This window comes from Chelonoidis abingdonii, chromosome 18 (genome assembly GCF_003597395.2).
Source record: "Chelonoidis abingdonii isolate Lonesome George chromosome 18, CheloAbing_2.0, whole genome shotgun sequence".
Taxonomy (NCBI): domain Eukaryota; kingdom Metazoa; phylum Chordata; order Testudines; family Testudinidae; genus Chelonoidis; species Chelonoidis abingdonii.
The window spans coordinates 12270282-12285890 of record NC_133786.1 but is presented as its reverse complement, the minus strand read 5'-3'; the positions used below and the strand labels follow the sequence as shown (position 1 = coordinate 12285890).

At 48.4% G+C, this 15609-nt stretch overlaps 1 protein-coding gene across 1 annotated transcript in view; it reads left to right on the top strand.

Moving 5' to 3' along the window:
* TECTA (tectorin alpha) overlaps positions 1-15609 on the top strand; it is a 95910-nt gene that overhangs the window by 52790 nt on the left and 27511 nt on the right. The window contains exons 14-18 of the mRNA XM_075073558.1: positions 2673-3085; positions 3790-4360; positions 6337-6929; positions 9643-10216; positions 13374-13984. Coding sequence (XP_074929659.1) covers positions 2673-3085; positions 3790-4360; positions 6337-6929; positions 9643-10216; positions 13374-13984 — 2762 coding nt within the window. The remainder of the gene's footprint in view (positions 1-2672; positions 3086-3789; positions 4361-6336; positions 6930-9642; positions 10217-13373; positions 13985-15609) is intronic.

Here is a 15609-nt window from a genome sequence, read left to right as displayed (position 1 = left end):
CTAGTTCTGAGTCACTGTAGGACCCTGTGCAAGTCACTACATTTTCTAATGATGATCACCTGATGCCAGGGATGAAATCCGGATCCTGTTGTGGTCAGTGGAAATTTTGCTAGGAAGGCCAAGACTTCATTCCTGGGTAGCAAACCCTTAGTGGTGCAGATTGGGTAAACCACTATAAACTGCAGTTTGCACTGGGGCAGCTTAGTCTGGTTTCAAGCAGGGCTAGTGCAAATAGCGGCTTTCCCTGTCTCCACTAGAGGTTTGCACTGCGGCAGCTAAACTAGTGGCTGCATTTGGCACTGGTGATTGTAATTAGGACAGTTTGCTAGCATGGAGAAGGCCTAAGTTCATAGCATTTTAAAAGGGGCGAATGGGCCCATAAAGAGCTGTGAGTCTGTTCTTTTGTCTCGCATATGGCTGTGTAACTCATTAATGTCAATGGGAAGCTATAATATACGCTGGCCTTGTTCCTGTCCTCCTGTGGTTTTAGTATCTGACTGTAATTAAAAGCCTACATTTCCCCCACCTGAAAGTTAGAAACCTGTGAAACTAGGGGTTTAAATTCTCAGTAAGGATTGAGATCCCTGTACTTTCGGAACTGCAGATAAGCTAGGGTAACAACAGCAAAAGAGACTCTCCTGGCTGGCCTGATGGAAATGCCATTGGTGTAAAAAGATAATACTCTGACTTCCTTTCCCTTGCTTCTGAATTATGGATTGCTGCTTTTATGCATAGGATAAATTCAATGGCCCTGCACAACCTGCTGGGTATGTCAGTATGCCACTGACTGTGCATAGGTATAAAGTGATAGAAGCGCTCACCCTGCTACCAGGGGGACTTGGTGGCATGGAGATTATTGTGTTATCATTTTATAAATAAAATTGTCTCGAGTGTCTCCTTCGCTCCTGAAATCTTTCTAACAAGAGAGAATTTTCACTCACTGCTGAAAGCCTGAAATGTCAAGGATTGAAAATGTATACTGGTCTGACATCTGCAGTTTGTTTATATGCAGCCCTCGACTAGTGCTGATATAGCTCTGCTAGTCCAAAGGGCCTGTGTAGCCCCTAAAAAAGTTCAAGGTCTGATGCACAGCAGAGATGGTGTCCCTAGCCTCTGTTTGCCAGAAGCTGGGAATGGGTGACAGGGGATGTATCAGTTGATGATTACCTGTTCTGTTCATTCCCTCTGGGGCACCTGGCATTGGCCACTGTCGGAAGACAGGATCCTGGGCTAGATGGACCTTTGGTCTGATGCAGTATGGCCGTTCTTATGTTCTAAACTTGACCCACCAATGCTCAGAATGAAGGCTGAAATTTTGAAAGGGACTCAGACACACAGTTCCGTCTTCAGGTTAATGAAAGCAGTGCATCTAACTCCCTTAGATGAATATGGAAATCTCAGCTGATAGCTCAATGCCATTTGTAAGGGAAGAATCTCAGATTTTCAGTGATCAGAAGTGGGTCTAAATAGGTTTGTTTTGCCTAATTTGGAACCCACTCGGATGTCGTGGGCTTGGAAGGTTGGCTCCAAAGCAAACATAATTGAGGTCTCATTATGTTTGAGAGATTTTTTTCTGTGGAAAGAAAAAAGAAAAAGAACAGAGAGTGTGAGAGAGATGAAAATCCAGGGGAGAGATGAGCAGAGGGTGGGCAGAGTGAAAAACAAACAGAGAGGATGTGAAGAGGAAGCAGATGGAGGAGAGAGAGACTCTAAAGGGGGAAAAAAAAAAGACACTTGCTTTTGCCAGTCTAAATTCTTAAATCTTCATCTCTCCTTTCAAGTCTCCATTCAGCTAGAAAAACATGCAATAGACTTCACAATACGGTGTAGTTACCGTGCTGTCACGCTGTTTGATCATAAATAATTGCTAATTCATATAACCCAAGGCCAACTATGTTATGGAATTAGGTATTAATATGCCTTTGGTTTTATAGTTAGTGTGTGTGTGTGTGTGTGTGTGTGTGTGTGTGTATATATATATATATATATTTTTTTTAGAATTCAGGTACATTGACGATGTTGTGTTTGTTCCATAATTGCTCAGCCACCTTCCAATTGTGTGAAATTAGTAACTACAGCTATCAAAAGGATTAATTACAGTGTAATTACAGAATAATTACAGTGGATTCACAGTCACTATATAAAGGGTAACCAAAATAGGTTGACTTAATGTATTGCAATATATTAAGCACAAATGACTTCAAATTCCAGGGAGAAAAGGTTCATGAACCCAAATTAGTTCTGTACACTCCCCAATCCCCAAAATAGTTTGAGCAGTTCTCAAAACTAGAAAATCTACCTGATTTTGCCCACCAGTAACAGAGGTCCTGATTCACCGAAGCACATGCTTAATGTTAAGCATATGAGTAGCGCCATTGACTTCGATGGGACTTCTCACCTGCTTAAAGTTAAGCATGTGTTTCCAATGCTTTGCTGAAGTGGACTGTGATGTGTTATAATGCTAGAGAGTGGTGTGATATGGCAAGTAACATCACATGGGATGCCCTGTTAGAAATGTACCGAGCTGGTGGTCCTGCTTTCAAGGCCAGTTAACTTTCCCAGTGTTGGACCCAGATCAGAGAGAACAAATGACTTGGAACTCTTGATTGTTCTCCTAAGTCATGTCATGGGTCCTGTGTTCCAACAAGTAACGCAATGTGGGGTTCTTTTAGGGCAGTTTCTCCATCCAGGCGAGATATTCTGGGACAACACCAACTGCTCCACCAAGTGTCGTTGCCTGGACTTTAACAATGAGATCTTCTGCCAGGAGATGGCTTGCGGCCCCTATGAAGTGTGTGAGCCGAAGGACAAGTTCTACCAATGCGTGCCAGTGGAGAGCAGCACCTGCGTGGTGTTTGGAGACCCACACTACCACACCTTCGATGGCTTCCTCTTTCACTTCCAGGGTTCCTGTGCCTACCTCCTCACCCGGCAGTGCTGGCCAGAATCTAACCTGCCCTTCTTCAGCGTGGAAGCCAAGAATGAGAACCGAGGTGGCTCCTCCGTCTCTTGGTTGAAGGATATCTCGGTGGAGGTTTATTCTCACAAGATTGTTATCCCCAAAGGGAGCTTTGGGAAAGTTAAGGTAAGAGCCCCAGCAAAGAAGGAAAAGTCCTTGGGTCAGATCCTCGGCTGGTGCAAAGCGGGGTAGCTCTGTTGAAGTCAATGGGTCTATGATGATTTGCACCAGCTCAGGATCTGGACCAGTGTCTTTGTCTGGAATCCAGGCCTTATAGGACAACTCGGGGAGGTGGGGCGGGGGAGAGAAGGGAAGTGTTAGTGTAGGTAGTGCTAAAAACTGGAAAGGCCCCAACCTGGCCCTTAAAATCCAACCCCTTCTCCAAATGTTGTTGGGGCTGGATTGCAATCACTCGTTCCCAATTCACCATCTTGCTCAGATTCCAACAATGCAAGGGGCCCGTTTCCAACATTGCAAGGGGTCAGAACCAGGGCTGCCCAGAGTAGGGGGCAATTTGCCCCAGGTCTTGGGACCTACAGGGGCCCCACAAGCCCTGGCCCAGTGGCGGTATGGGTTTTCGGTGGCATTTTGGCAGTGGGGACCCTTCAGTGCTGTCGAAGACGCAGAGTGACTGAAGGGCCCCCTGCTGCCGAAATGCCGCCGAAGACCTGGACCACTGCCAGGTGAGTACAAGTGCTGCAGCTCCTCCGCTTTGCCTCAGGACCCCTGAATCCTTTGGGTGGCCCTGGTCAGAACCACCCCCTGGGTTCCCAATAGTGTGGAAACCCTGCCGTGTTGCATGATGTTACTCTCTTGCTTTGCTCCTGCAGGTAGACGATTTGGTGATGTCCTTACCCCTCTCCTTGGAACTGGGGGCGATAAAAATCTACCAGAGTGGTTTGTCAACTGCGGTGGAGACTGATTTTGGCGTCTTGGTGACCTATGACGGGCAACACTATGCCTCCATCTCTGTCCCGGGCACCTACATCAATGCCACCTGTGGGCTGTGCGGGAACTATAACAAGGATCCTCAGGATGATACCCTTCGCTCGGACGGGAGGCCAGCGGTGTCGGTGCTGGACCTGGGGGAGAGCTGGCGAGTTTACCATCCAGAGTGGAAATGCTCCCCAGGATGCTTAGACAATTGCAGCTTCTGCGACTCTGCCATGGAGTCTCTGTATTTCACCCCCGAGTACTGCGGCTTCATCAATAAGAGCGGCGGCCCCTTGTGGGAATGTGGCGCCATTGTGGACCCCACGGCCTTTGTCCACAGCTGTGTGTATGACCTGTGCAGCATCCGGGACAACGGCACCGGCCTCTGCCAGGCGATCCAGGCTTACGCCTTGGTGTGCCAAGCCCTGGGGATTCCAGTGGGAGACTGGCGAACCCAGACAGGATGTGGTAAGGCTGCCCTGAGGAGGTGGGAGGTGGTTTCGGGGGCCCACAACAGACTCCCATTGAAGTGAAAACCCTGCAAGAGAGAAGCCAGGAGACAAGTCGGCAGGGACTTGATTGAGGCAGCCAGAGTTACAATGTAAGCCGAGCAGTCCCACCTTTCAGTCCTGAAATGCAACACGAGAAGGACAAGGGAACGCCTAGTAACTAAAGAACAGTTAGAGTGTTGAACAAATAGAAGGAAATTCGAGCACCCTTTGGAACTCAATGCTGGAGTGCCAGGTATTATGGTTGGACTCAAGACAGGCCTGGCTTATTTAATGCCCATTGCCATCAGCTGAGATGCTAAAACTAAATCTCTCCATCTGCTGTCTCTCTTGCGCCACTTTTGTGCAGAGGGAACTCAGCTGATTTCGGCAGGGTTACTCCTGATTTATTGTGGCGTGAGCGAGAGGAGACTAGGGCCCCGCGTCCCATAGTGCAGGGTGTAAGCTGACCCCATCTGCGAGGTGTCAGGAAAGGACTTTTCCTTGTGCGTGTGGTGCTGTCTGACTCTCTTGAGTGCAATGGGGGAGAGGGGGATATCGCCTCAGCGCAAGAGGGCGATTTAGAGACAAAGCGGGTGTAATGGAGGCTGTTCGCCTACCTCCCTCTGAACCATCAGCTACTTCCAGGAGACAGGATGCTAAATCTGATGCACTCAGTGCGTAGTGTGACACCTGGGTCCCAGTTCAGAATGGCAGAAGTGTAATGGTTGCCTTTTTCCAGGCTATCGTCCGTCACCAGTGTAACTGGTTGAAGCAAGTGGCTAAATTACCTCTGCCAGCCAGCATACGTAGCGGTGTCAACACCAGAGCAGTAATGGGATAATGGCGATCTAATTGCATCTCTCTACTAGGGATTCATGCCATGCTCATTACTGTGGCATCGGAATGCTGAATGATAAGAGACACAAGGTGGGTGAGGTCATATCATTTTTGGGGCCAACTTCCGTTGCTGAAAGAGGCAAGCTTTGGAGCCACACAGAGCTCTTGTTCAGCCTCAAAGCTCAAGAGCTTGTCTCTTCCACCTACCAGAGTTGGTCCAGTAAAGTTATGACCTCACCCACCTGGTCTTTCTAACATCCTGGGACCAACACGGCTACAACACTGCAAACGATACTCCCTTAGGCTAAATTAGAAAGCAATAAGGGGTTGATAATAATGAGAGAGAAATCCACATAGTATGTCTCTTTTTCTATTTATCATCCCCATACTCACTATCTGTCTGTTGATCATTGCCATACATAGATAGGTAGACAGACAGACACATTATCTCACTTATCATTATGGCATATGACTGCCTAATAATAATCCAAAGAGTAATAAGAGAATAGTAATAATTTGTAAAATCCCATGACAGTCAGGGTTAGGAGGGAATCTAAATGAATTTAACTACCACCACCTGAATGGTGTCTGGGTCTATGAAATTTTCTGGGAGATTTTACTTCTCAGCCCATGGTTTTATGCCTGATTTTCCTTAATCTCTTTCCATTCTCTCCCCTCTTTGATTTCTTGATTCCTCCCTCTCCCCTCCCTTCATCTCTTATTCTCACAAGTTTCACAAGTAGAAAATTTGAGGGGGAGCACAGATGAGGAGCTGTGTTGGGAACTGTGGGAGAGAACTCCACAATGCCGTGCGTTACGATGGGACGGGGAATGCTGTGGGTGTGAACCGGAAAAAGGATTGTTAGTATGGGTGCTGAGAAGGCCCCATGCTAATCTCTCAGGTGTGTGAATTAGGAGCACTTTCTCTGAAATCAGGTTTAAGTGACAGCAGACATTTTGGGCCAGATCCTCACTTGGTGTAAAATGGCCCATACGCTTCAGTGCAGCTCTGCTGATTTACAGCAGAAGAGGATCTGGCCCATAGTTCAAAACAGTTCAGCCCTGAATAACACGAGTAGCCTTGTAACAGTCGCTCTTCTACCTTCCCTCGCCTAGCTACAGCTGTCCAGTGTCCAGAATTCAGCCACTACTCAGTCTGCACCAACAGCTGCCCAGCCACGTGTTCGGATCTAACAGCCCCGCTGGCCTGCAACTCCCCTTGCACCGAGGGCTGTGAATGCAACGAAGGTCATGTCCTTAGCACAGACCAGTGCGTCCCCATCCACAAGTGTGGCTGCGATGTCGATGGCAGGTACTATGCCATAGGGGAGTCTTTCTGGGCCGCCGCAGACTGCACGGTGCAGTGCCGGTGCGAGGACAATGCAGAGATCACCTGTTTGAATGCCAGCTGTCGGGAAGGAGAGGTGTGTGCGGTAGAGAACGGCTACCGGGGCTGTTACCCCAAGCGAGAGACCTTGTGCTTGGTGAGCCAGAACCAGGTGCTGCAGTCCTTTGACGGGGTGGCGTTCATGTTCCCTGCAGAGCATTCCTACACCCTGCTCAAAACCTGCTCAGAGAGACCGCACTTCCTGGAGGTTGACATCAGCAAAAAGAAGCCCGAATCCAGGCCTAACTGGCTCCGACCCCTGAGGATCCAGGTAGCTGGCCAGGAGGTCAAAGTTGGAGGTTCCGGCGCATCTGAAATCAAGGTAAGAATCCTATCAAGACGCAGTCTTCAATCGTGGGAAGGGAGTGGGGTATCTCTCTCTGCTGCTCACAGAGGGCGAGAGAGCATTGTGCTTCCATGGCATGTTGCAGCTGAGAATCGCTGAACTCTTTACACATGTGCCTCAACAAAGTCTTGTGATTTGTCACCGCCTCCACTGCGGGAGGTAACCGTAAGTGCTGCAGTGCCCACATACCCTGGAGGTTTGATAGCACACCGGACGTACCAGAGGCAAGCTCTGTAGGCATTCCAAGCACAAGGCCCTTCAGGCTATAGCTGTTGGTTAGGTGCCCACACAAACTCCCAGGGTCTGAGGAATACCAAAGGGCTGCTTTGCTGGGGCCACTAGAAATAAATGTTGCCATTACCCTAGGCAGGATGGCTTCATGATACAAGCGGTGAACCCACTGTTCCTCTTCCTAAGAGAGAGATGGTAATTATTCCCATTTTACAGAGGGATAAACTGAGGCAGAGTGGCACAGTTGGGATTAGAGTCCAGCAGCCCTGACTCTTCTCACTAGACAACACTGCCAACTGCAAAACATGCTGGACATTTAGGTTGGGATTTTCAACAAAGCTGCCCCCAAATCCCATCCTTAACCTTTGTCATCCCCCAAGACCCTGCGAGTTATGTCTATGCTGCAAGAAAACTCCGTGGCTGGACTGTATCAGTTCGCTCAGGTTGTGGGGCTATAAAATTGCTTGTAGATGTTTAGGCTTAAGCTGGAGCCCAGGCTCTGAGATCCCAGGAATGGGGAGGGTCCTAGAGCCCAGGCTCCAGCTCAACCTTGAACATCTACACTGTAATTCTACAGCCCCTCAGCCTGAGCCCCAGTCAGCTGATGCAGGCCAACTGCAGGTATATTATTTACACCTGATTGTTTTCTCCTTCTAACTGAGAGAGGTGAAGCAGGGTGAGGGTGGAGGGGATAGAGGCTGAGCAAAGAAAACAGACATCCCGAAGGGAGACAGAGCGTGGAAGATGAAGGATTTAATTTGTAACAGATCTAGACGCTGTTTGGGGAAACTGGTGCTGGGAGCGACTGGCCCATGGAGACTCTGAACGAATGCCAAGACAAAAGGGACGTAGACGGAAATCGATGTACAATGCCCGTATGGCAAGTCTGTGGGTTTTATTAAAATACCATTTCCTGCTGAGCCTGGGGTTACAGTGTAGTTTATAGTCTTCAAAGCAGCTATGGAAAACAAGGAACCTTCTTACTGAACGGTTTTGCTCCCTGTGAGGCTTTGAAGCTTTGCTTACTTTCTTGTCACCAGTGAGTTTTTGCTCTTCTTAGCCCTGCTGAGTCAGGACAGCCACAGGAGAGAAGCGAGGATGCTCTTCTGGCTTGTGCGTCGTTAACTAAAGTCACTGTTGCAATTCTCAGCTAAGCTCTGCTTGCTGAATGTTTGCTAGTGGTGAAGGCTGATGCAAGACACCGCAAGAGCCCAACTTGATTGGTCAAATCCCCATTTGAGTCTGTATTGCTGGTGGTTAGATAAATCACTGTTTGATTTCTAGAGTGAGCAACCTTGATCAGGACACATGGACAGAAAAAAAATCCAAAATCCACTACACAGTGTTACTTACAAATAGTCCCTGCAACCTTGTTTTAAGCCACAGCTGCTTACAAATGAATGTGCGCTAGGCACATGGGGTGTCAAACTGACAGCGATCCTTATTTATTCAGACCCAAATTAGTCAGTTTTACCAGCCACCAATGCCAGCATGGAAAGGGTGTTGCTGTCATACATGAAGCTATGTGATACTCTTCTGCCATGCTTGCAGTTACATAGCTTTACCACTGCTTCGCAACATACTGGATAGTGTGCACGTGCACTACTGTTCTCTACTGGTGGCAATCAGAACTGCTGAGCTGTGTGTCATAGGCTCCATACTGCTAATGGGGATTCTCCTGTAGCTTAAGTGTGAGAGACCTGTGCTCTTTCTTGAAGGAGAATTTTGGTTCTATCTCAGATTATTTATGTGTATTGTGGTAGCACCTAGGAGCCTCAGCCATGGACCAGGACCCCATTGTGCTAGGCACTGTACAAACACGGAACAAAAAGACAGCTGCTACCCCCAAAGAGTTTCTAATCCAGATGTTGCTCTGTGTGCAGTGTAATGGCAGCCGTGTGGGTCCCAGATGACCATGGGCTTGTTATAAAACAGCCGCAACTCCCATTCAACCTGCTCAGCTTACAACAGGCCCTCCATTACCTTCCTGTTTCTTCCGCTAACTCTTCCATTCTGATCTCTCGAGGGTGATGGGAGATATAGCATAGATCAGTGGTTCTCACACTGTGGTATTTGTCTTGCTGGTGGCACGTGGGCTGTTTTCAGGCAGCATGCAGGCTTGGTTTGAAATACAGAATCAGAATGAGGATCCATTATAGACTCATAGGACTGGAAGGGACCTCAAGAGCTCATCTAGTCCTGTCCCCTGCACCCATGGCAGGACTAAGTCTTATCTAGATCATCCCCGACAGGTGTTTGTCTAACCTGCTCTTAAAATAACTTAGCACCGGTTTAAATGCTCATTGTCCATGCTGTATTTGACGCAGATGACGATGTGATGCAGAGAAATAGCACTGTCTGCTGCTAGCTGTGGGAGTAGGACATGAGGCGCTCTGCTTTCAGCAGTCACCTCCATAGCGGCAAGCATTTCACATCCACCACGCACTTTCGTTTGCAGGTAAATGGCTATGAAGTGGAGCTGCCATTTTTCCTGCCCTCCGGCCAGTTGGAAATTTACCAGAGCAAAAACGGCACGGTGATTGAGTCTGAAGGGCTTGTGAGGATCCAGTACTCCAACCTAGGCATGTTAAAGATACGCCTCTCGACCGTCTACTTCAATTGCACTGCCGGACTGTGCGGCTTCTTTAACGGGAACAGCAGCGACGAGTTCTGCTTCCCCAATGGCAAGTGCACGGACAACCTGGTAGTTTTCCTGCAGAGCTGGACCACCTTCGACGAGATCTGCAACGGGGAGTGTGGGGACCTGCTCAAGGCCTGCAACAATGACTCGGAGTTGCTCAAGTACTACCGGAGCCGCTCCAAGTGCGGAATCATCAACGACCCCACCAACAGCTCCTTCCTGGACTGCCACAGCATGGTCAATGCGTCGGCCTACTACAGAACGTGCCTCTTCCGCCTGTGCCAGAGCGGGGGCAATCAGTCGGAGCTCTGTGACTCGGTGGCTCGATACGCTAGCGCCTGTAAGAACGCGGAGGTGGAGGTTGGCCAGTGGAGGAGCTTCAACTTTTGCCGTAAGTTGGGGAAATGTCTTTGATTGACTTTGGATGGGGTGAACTACTACTTCTTCTGCAGAGGACAAGTATGTTCATTATTTTCCCCCTCCTCCCTTCCCACCCTTCCTTCCCTTCCACCCCCAGATCTTTCCCCTCAAAGCTGCATCTCCAGCCTGCACATCTAAGGACTATCGACTAAAATGTTTTAGTGGTCCCATGATGCAAAGTGTCAAAATGTTTTTTTGTCAGGCCTGTGCTATGCAGGAGGTCAGACTAGATGATCTTCTGGCCTTAAAATCAAGGAATCTATTCAACATTTTGGGAGGGGGGAAAATGGCTTTTTGACCAAACCAAACATTTTCATGGAGAATTGTGAGCTTTTTTGGTCAGGAACCATCTTTTGTTCTGTGTTTATAGATGCCTCACACAGTAGGGTCCTGGTGTATGACTATAATAAATAATAATAATTCATAATTAACCGTATCTATTATTTTCTTCTATTTAGGTTTTTATAAGGTTGCCCATCACTGTGGTGTCTGGGTGCAACATAGATTCATAGGGTAAAAACCTGGCCCTATTGGGTTCAATGGAGCCGGAATTTCACCTATACATTTCAAGTTCAGAAGGGAACATTGTGATCATCTTATCTGATATCCTGCATAGCACAGGCTAGAGAATTTCACTCAGTAATTCCTGCAACTAGCCTAGTATGACCTCACTGAACAGAACTTGATGCTCTGATTCACAAAAATCTCTGTAAATGAAGGATTGGTGGTGGTTTTTGGCTATTTCGCCAACTTCGGTCAATACGGGTGTTTTGTAGCAGTAGCCAATGATGCAAGAAGAAGTAGTCTCTTACCTAGCTTTTTTAAGCCATGCATTGGGGTCAACAAAAGGAAATAGTATGAGAGTTTCTTAACTTATTCACCAGGTCCTTATTCAGATGAGCACCTGCTTCAGCCCCAGTAGCATTGTAGCAAAGTACAGTCTTGTGTTGCAGAAAGAAAACGTCTTTACTGTCAGGAGGAACTGGCAAGTAAATGAGCAACTTGTACAAATTAAGAAGGTAGTTTTGTTTGTGCACAAAGACACAAAGCTTTTGCTTTTTGTGCTCAGGCTACTTTGTAAGCACTTCCTTTCCCTTGCAGAAAGAGGTCTCCCAATTAAGTAATTTCATGATGGCGTTTCAGGAGATATCAGGAGTTGTATTACATGGTGTCTGAGTGTTCCAGAATTGCAGATGGAGTCTAACAATAGTGTAAGCCATCAGCAGAGAGTAATTTGGATAAGTCATGTTTTTTTGTTGTCGCTGTCAGCTTGCCATCGATGTTGTAACATTCATAATTCAAAAGCACATGTAAAAATCCCACACCGCAGAAGTACATAACAGGCAATGAAACAGCCTTCATCTCTCAAACAGAGAGCTTATGGGAGTCTGTCGAAGGGAGAGAGGAGGAGAGGCCACATGGTCTAGTGAATAGGGCCCTCAGAGTCAGGAGTTCTATTCCTGGCTCTGACACTGACCTGCTTTGTGCCCTTGGAAAAGTCACTTTCTCACCCTGTTTCTAAGTTTCCCCTCCTACCTTTGTCCAGCTTGCCTGTTTAGATTGTAAATTATTCAAGCCAGGGACCATCCTGTATTGATACTGTAATGCAAATATTAGTGATGATGATAGGAGAGAAGCAGGATGTGGACCATGAGTCCAGAAAAGTCAACCACCTGCAATTTAGAACGGACTGTTGGCGAACTGATGTTTCTGCATAATTAATACAATAATAACATAAGAATCCCTGGCTCTTATATAGCACATTTCATCAGTAGATCTCATAGCACTACAGGCTGCAAAGAAGGGCCAAATCAAAAGATGGATGGGCAAACTGAGGCACAGAGAAGGCAAATGACTTAGCCAAGGTCACCCGGTAGGCCAGTGGCAGAGTTGGGAATAGAACCCAGGGCTTCTGAGTCCCTGTCTAGTGCTTTATCCACTGCCTTCCAATAGAACATAATAGTCTCTTCATACTGCTGAGACACATCACAGATAGTCCGTGGTGGTTATTGATATGGACCACTGATATGATTCTGCAAACGTGCACAGTTGCTACAGGTTTGTGGAGCAACTGTGCATGTTTGCAGAGTCCTATCAGTGATCCATACCAATAACAACCACAGACTATCTGTGACAAGTAGCACCTGTTCCCTGGCACAAAGAACTTGCAGAGTAAGGGTCTGTGATCCAGCATGGTGCTGAGCCCTGTGGGGCTTGAGAATGCTCAGCATCTCCCAGGATGTGGTCCTGAGACCCAGGAGATGAGAAATGGACGAATAAATAAATGGGAAGGTGCAGAGAAGAAGGTGGGAAGGATTCCTAAAGGAGGAGGAGAGATGGAGCAGATACGCAGAGGGGAGGTTGATCCAGGTGTAGGGGGATGCATTGGTCGAGGGCATGAAGCTGAGAGCGGGTGAAAGAGATGAAGGGAGCAGTAGGGCAAGAGAACCAGGAGATGCTTAGGAAATGAGAGCCTAGAGGTGAAGGCCTGGGGCTAGGAGTTCTTGAAGGCAAGAGCCAAGAGCCTGAGTGCCATGTGCTGGTGTGTATGTGGCGGCAGAGAGGGGACAGGACGGGATTTATGGAGGAGGGCAATGCTGGAGGAGGAACGCACAGTTGCAGCTGTGAGCTGAAGGCAAAAGAAAGGCATTAAGGTGTGATTCACGCGGTGAACTAGGTCAGCATCTCTGATGGAGGCAGGTGTTTCAGACAGATGAGGCAGTCAAAGGGAAAAGGAGAAGGACAAGACCAGAGAGATGGAGGGGGAGAAAATCCACAGAGATTATCAAAAGGGCCAGACTGAACTGGATCCTGAAACGAGACAGAGAGCAGGAGGCAGAAGGGGATGAACAGGAAACCAGATACGGTGGCAGGATAGGGAGGGAGAAATCAGAGGAGATGGGAGGTGAAAATGGGACAGGAGGTTGCCAGGGCTGGGGGGGGTGGGGGGGGTACGGTTGGTTTCTTTAACAGTAGCTTGTGTGGCACTGTCCCCAATACCACAACTTGCTCTTTGTCTTGTTGATCCCACATCCTCTTTCTCTCTGACCTGAATCTCCATTGCCGGTGACGATGGATCCTTTCTCCCCAATAAGCCAATGACGTTGTGTGTGTTTCATTGCCTCCAGCTCTCCAGTGCCCTGAAAATAGCCACTTCGAGGAGTGTATGACCTGCACTGAGACCTGCGAAACCCTGGTCATCGGCCCCGTCTGCATGGACACCTGCATGGAGGGCTGTCAGTGCGACGAGGGCTTTGCCTTCCAAGGGTCCCAGTGTGTCCCCAGGAGTGAGTGTGGCTGTAATTTTGAGGGGCATCAGCTCTCCACCAATCAGACCTTCTGGATGGACATTGACTGCCAGTTCTTCTGCTACTGCAACGGGTCTGACAACAGCGTGCACTGCGAGAACATCTCCTGCAAGGATAATGAGTACTGCCTGGAGGAGAACGGCCTCTACTACTGCCAGCCCCGCACGGATGCCTCCTGCATCATCTCCGGCTATGGCCATTACTTGACCTTTGATGGGTTCTCATTTGACTTCCAGAGCAGCTGCCCACTGGTCCTTTGCACAACGCTCTCCAGGCAGCGGGTGGAGAGGTCAGATACTTTCCCCGGATTCACTGTTACAGCCAAGAATGAGGACCGGGACCCGTCCCTGGCCTTGTGGGTGAAGCAAGTTGAGGTGAACGTCTTCAATTATAACATAGTCATCCACCGGGCCTACAAATACACGGTGCTGGTGAGTCGTCTGGTCACAACATGACCCAGAGGGTAGAGGGGTGGAGGGAGAGGCCGCAGCCTGGGGTTGTGGGACTCAGCTGAGCACAGTACACACTGCTAGCTAATCGGGGACAGGGCAGGAGTTGATGCTATTGGAAGCTGGTGAAGTTTTGGTAGATCCTGACCCATGGTCTTGTGCACCCTTGTCTGCTGTAGCTCTTGAGTCCTGAACACATTCTGTCTCCAGAATGCCTTATGGTTCCTATCTGAGCATTTTCTGCTGCTCCACGCCTCTCATTTCATAAGGCTGCCATTGACTTGACTTTCTTAAGGGGCCTTCTGTTTTCCCCTGTGCTGCCTCCATCATTTTATGGAGATCGAGAGTGACATTTGCTTTCTGGAAGGATAAAGCCCCAGCAAACTGCATTGGAGGGTCCAAGCCTGCCTGTGCATATGAAACTCTTGTGGGAACTCCACAGGGGAGCTGCATGAGGAAAACTTGCAGGATACTGGGTAACCATGTCAAGGCAGGAAAGGGATTGGACTTCTGAGTTCTCTTAGAGGCTGCAAGCAAAGTGGGTGAGGTTCTAACTGACTTCCAAGGTCTGATTGTTTTCGAAGCAGAACCTGGCAGCTGGTAACTAAACAAGCTGCGGCGTGGTGTTAGAGGTGGTGGCTTTAAGGGCTGGACGTCCCAGATAGTGAGTCTGGGCGGGTGTTACGAAGTTTTTGTTATGCACAGTTACCTGGAACTGGACTCTGAATAAAACAGAGCTCTTGCAAAGAGCAGAAGCACTGAGTTATCACTGAACATCCCGTAGGGCATGATGCAGCCTCCTTGGGCATCATGGAGTGCTTCTTAGCAGGAGCAGGTTCCCTGTGATGATCTGATATTCCACTGGCGCTCGTCTGGGCCGTCTGTGCTGTCAGTTCCTGGAGGTGCTCTGTTGGGGGCTGTGAGGCAAAAGTCTGTGGAATCTGGAACCTGGTGTCCCAATAGAATCTATTTCCAGTAAGAGCCAAAGCAAAATACTGACTTCAAACATGCCCAGGCTTTGATTGAGATCCAACTCTGGGTCAGAACTTCACAGCTCTGGGCCCATTTCTAATTATTTGTCACTTTGGTGGCCTCTCTGCCAAGTGGTAGCAGATGTCTGGGATCTGCAGATCGGTTTCTTGTGAGAGAAGAAATGAGTGATGTAGATTCTGGGTATTTTCTTAAGACAGGTCTATGAAGACGTACCTGAGATAGTTTCAATATGGCTACATTGGATACCAGCACAGTGAAGCCGCAGCAGCAACTGCTTCAGCATGAGCTAGCCACCCGAGTAATTACCCAGGGTCCCAGGCAGGCTTGTACTACTGCAGCTTCACTGCTCAGGAACTCGAGGTAGCTAGATTAAAGCTGGCTCAGGTACGTGTACTCGAGCCGCAGTCACACCTTGTGATTGTGGTACAGATGTACCCATTGGGTAGCTTCTTTCTTTGCACTGTCTACACCAGTCCTGGAACAGAGGTGCTCACAAACAGCACATAGTATGGAAAAGAGAACCCCAATCTGGAAAAAGCTGGGAGCCAGATCTAGCCCAACTCCTGCCCCATGCAGCATCCTCCAGTGCTTCATCCAGGTTGTTGTTATAATTA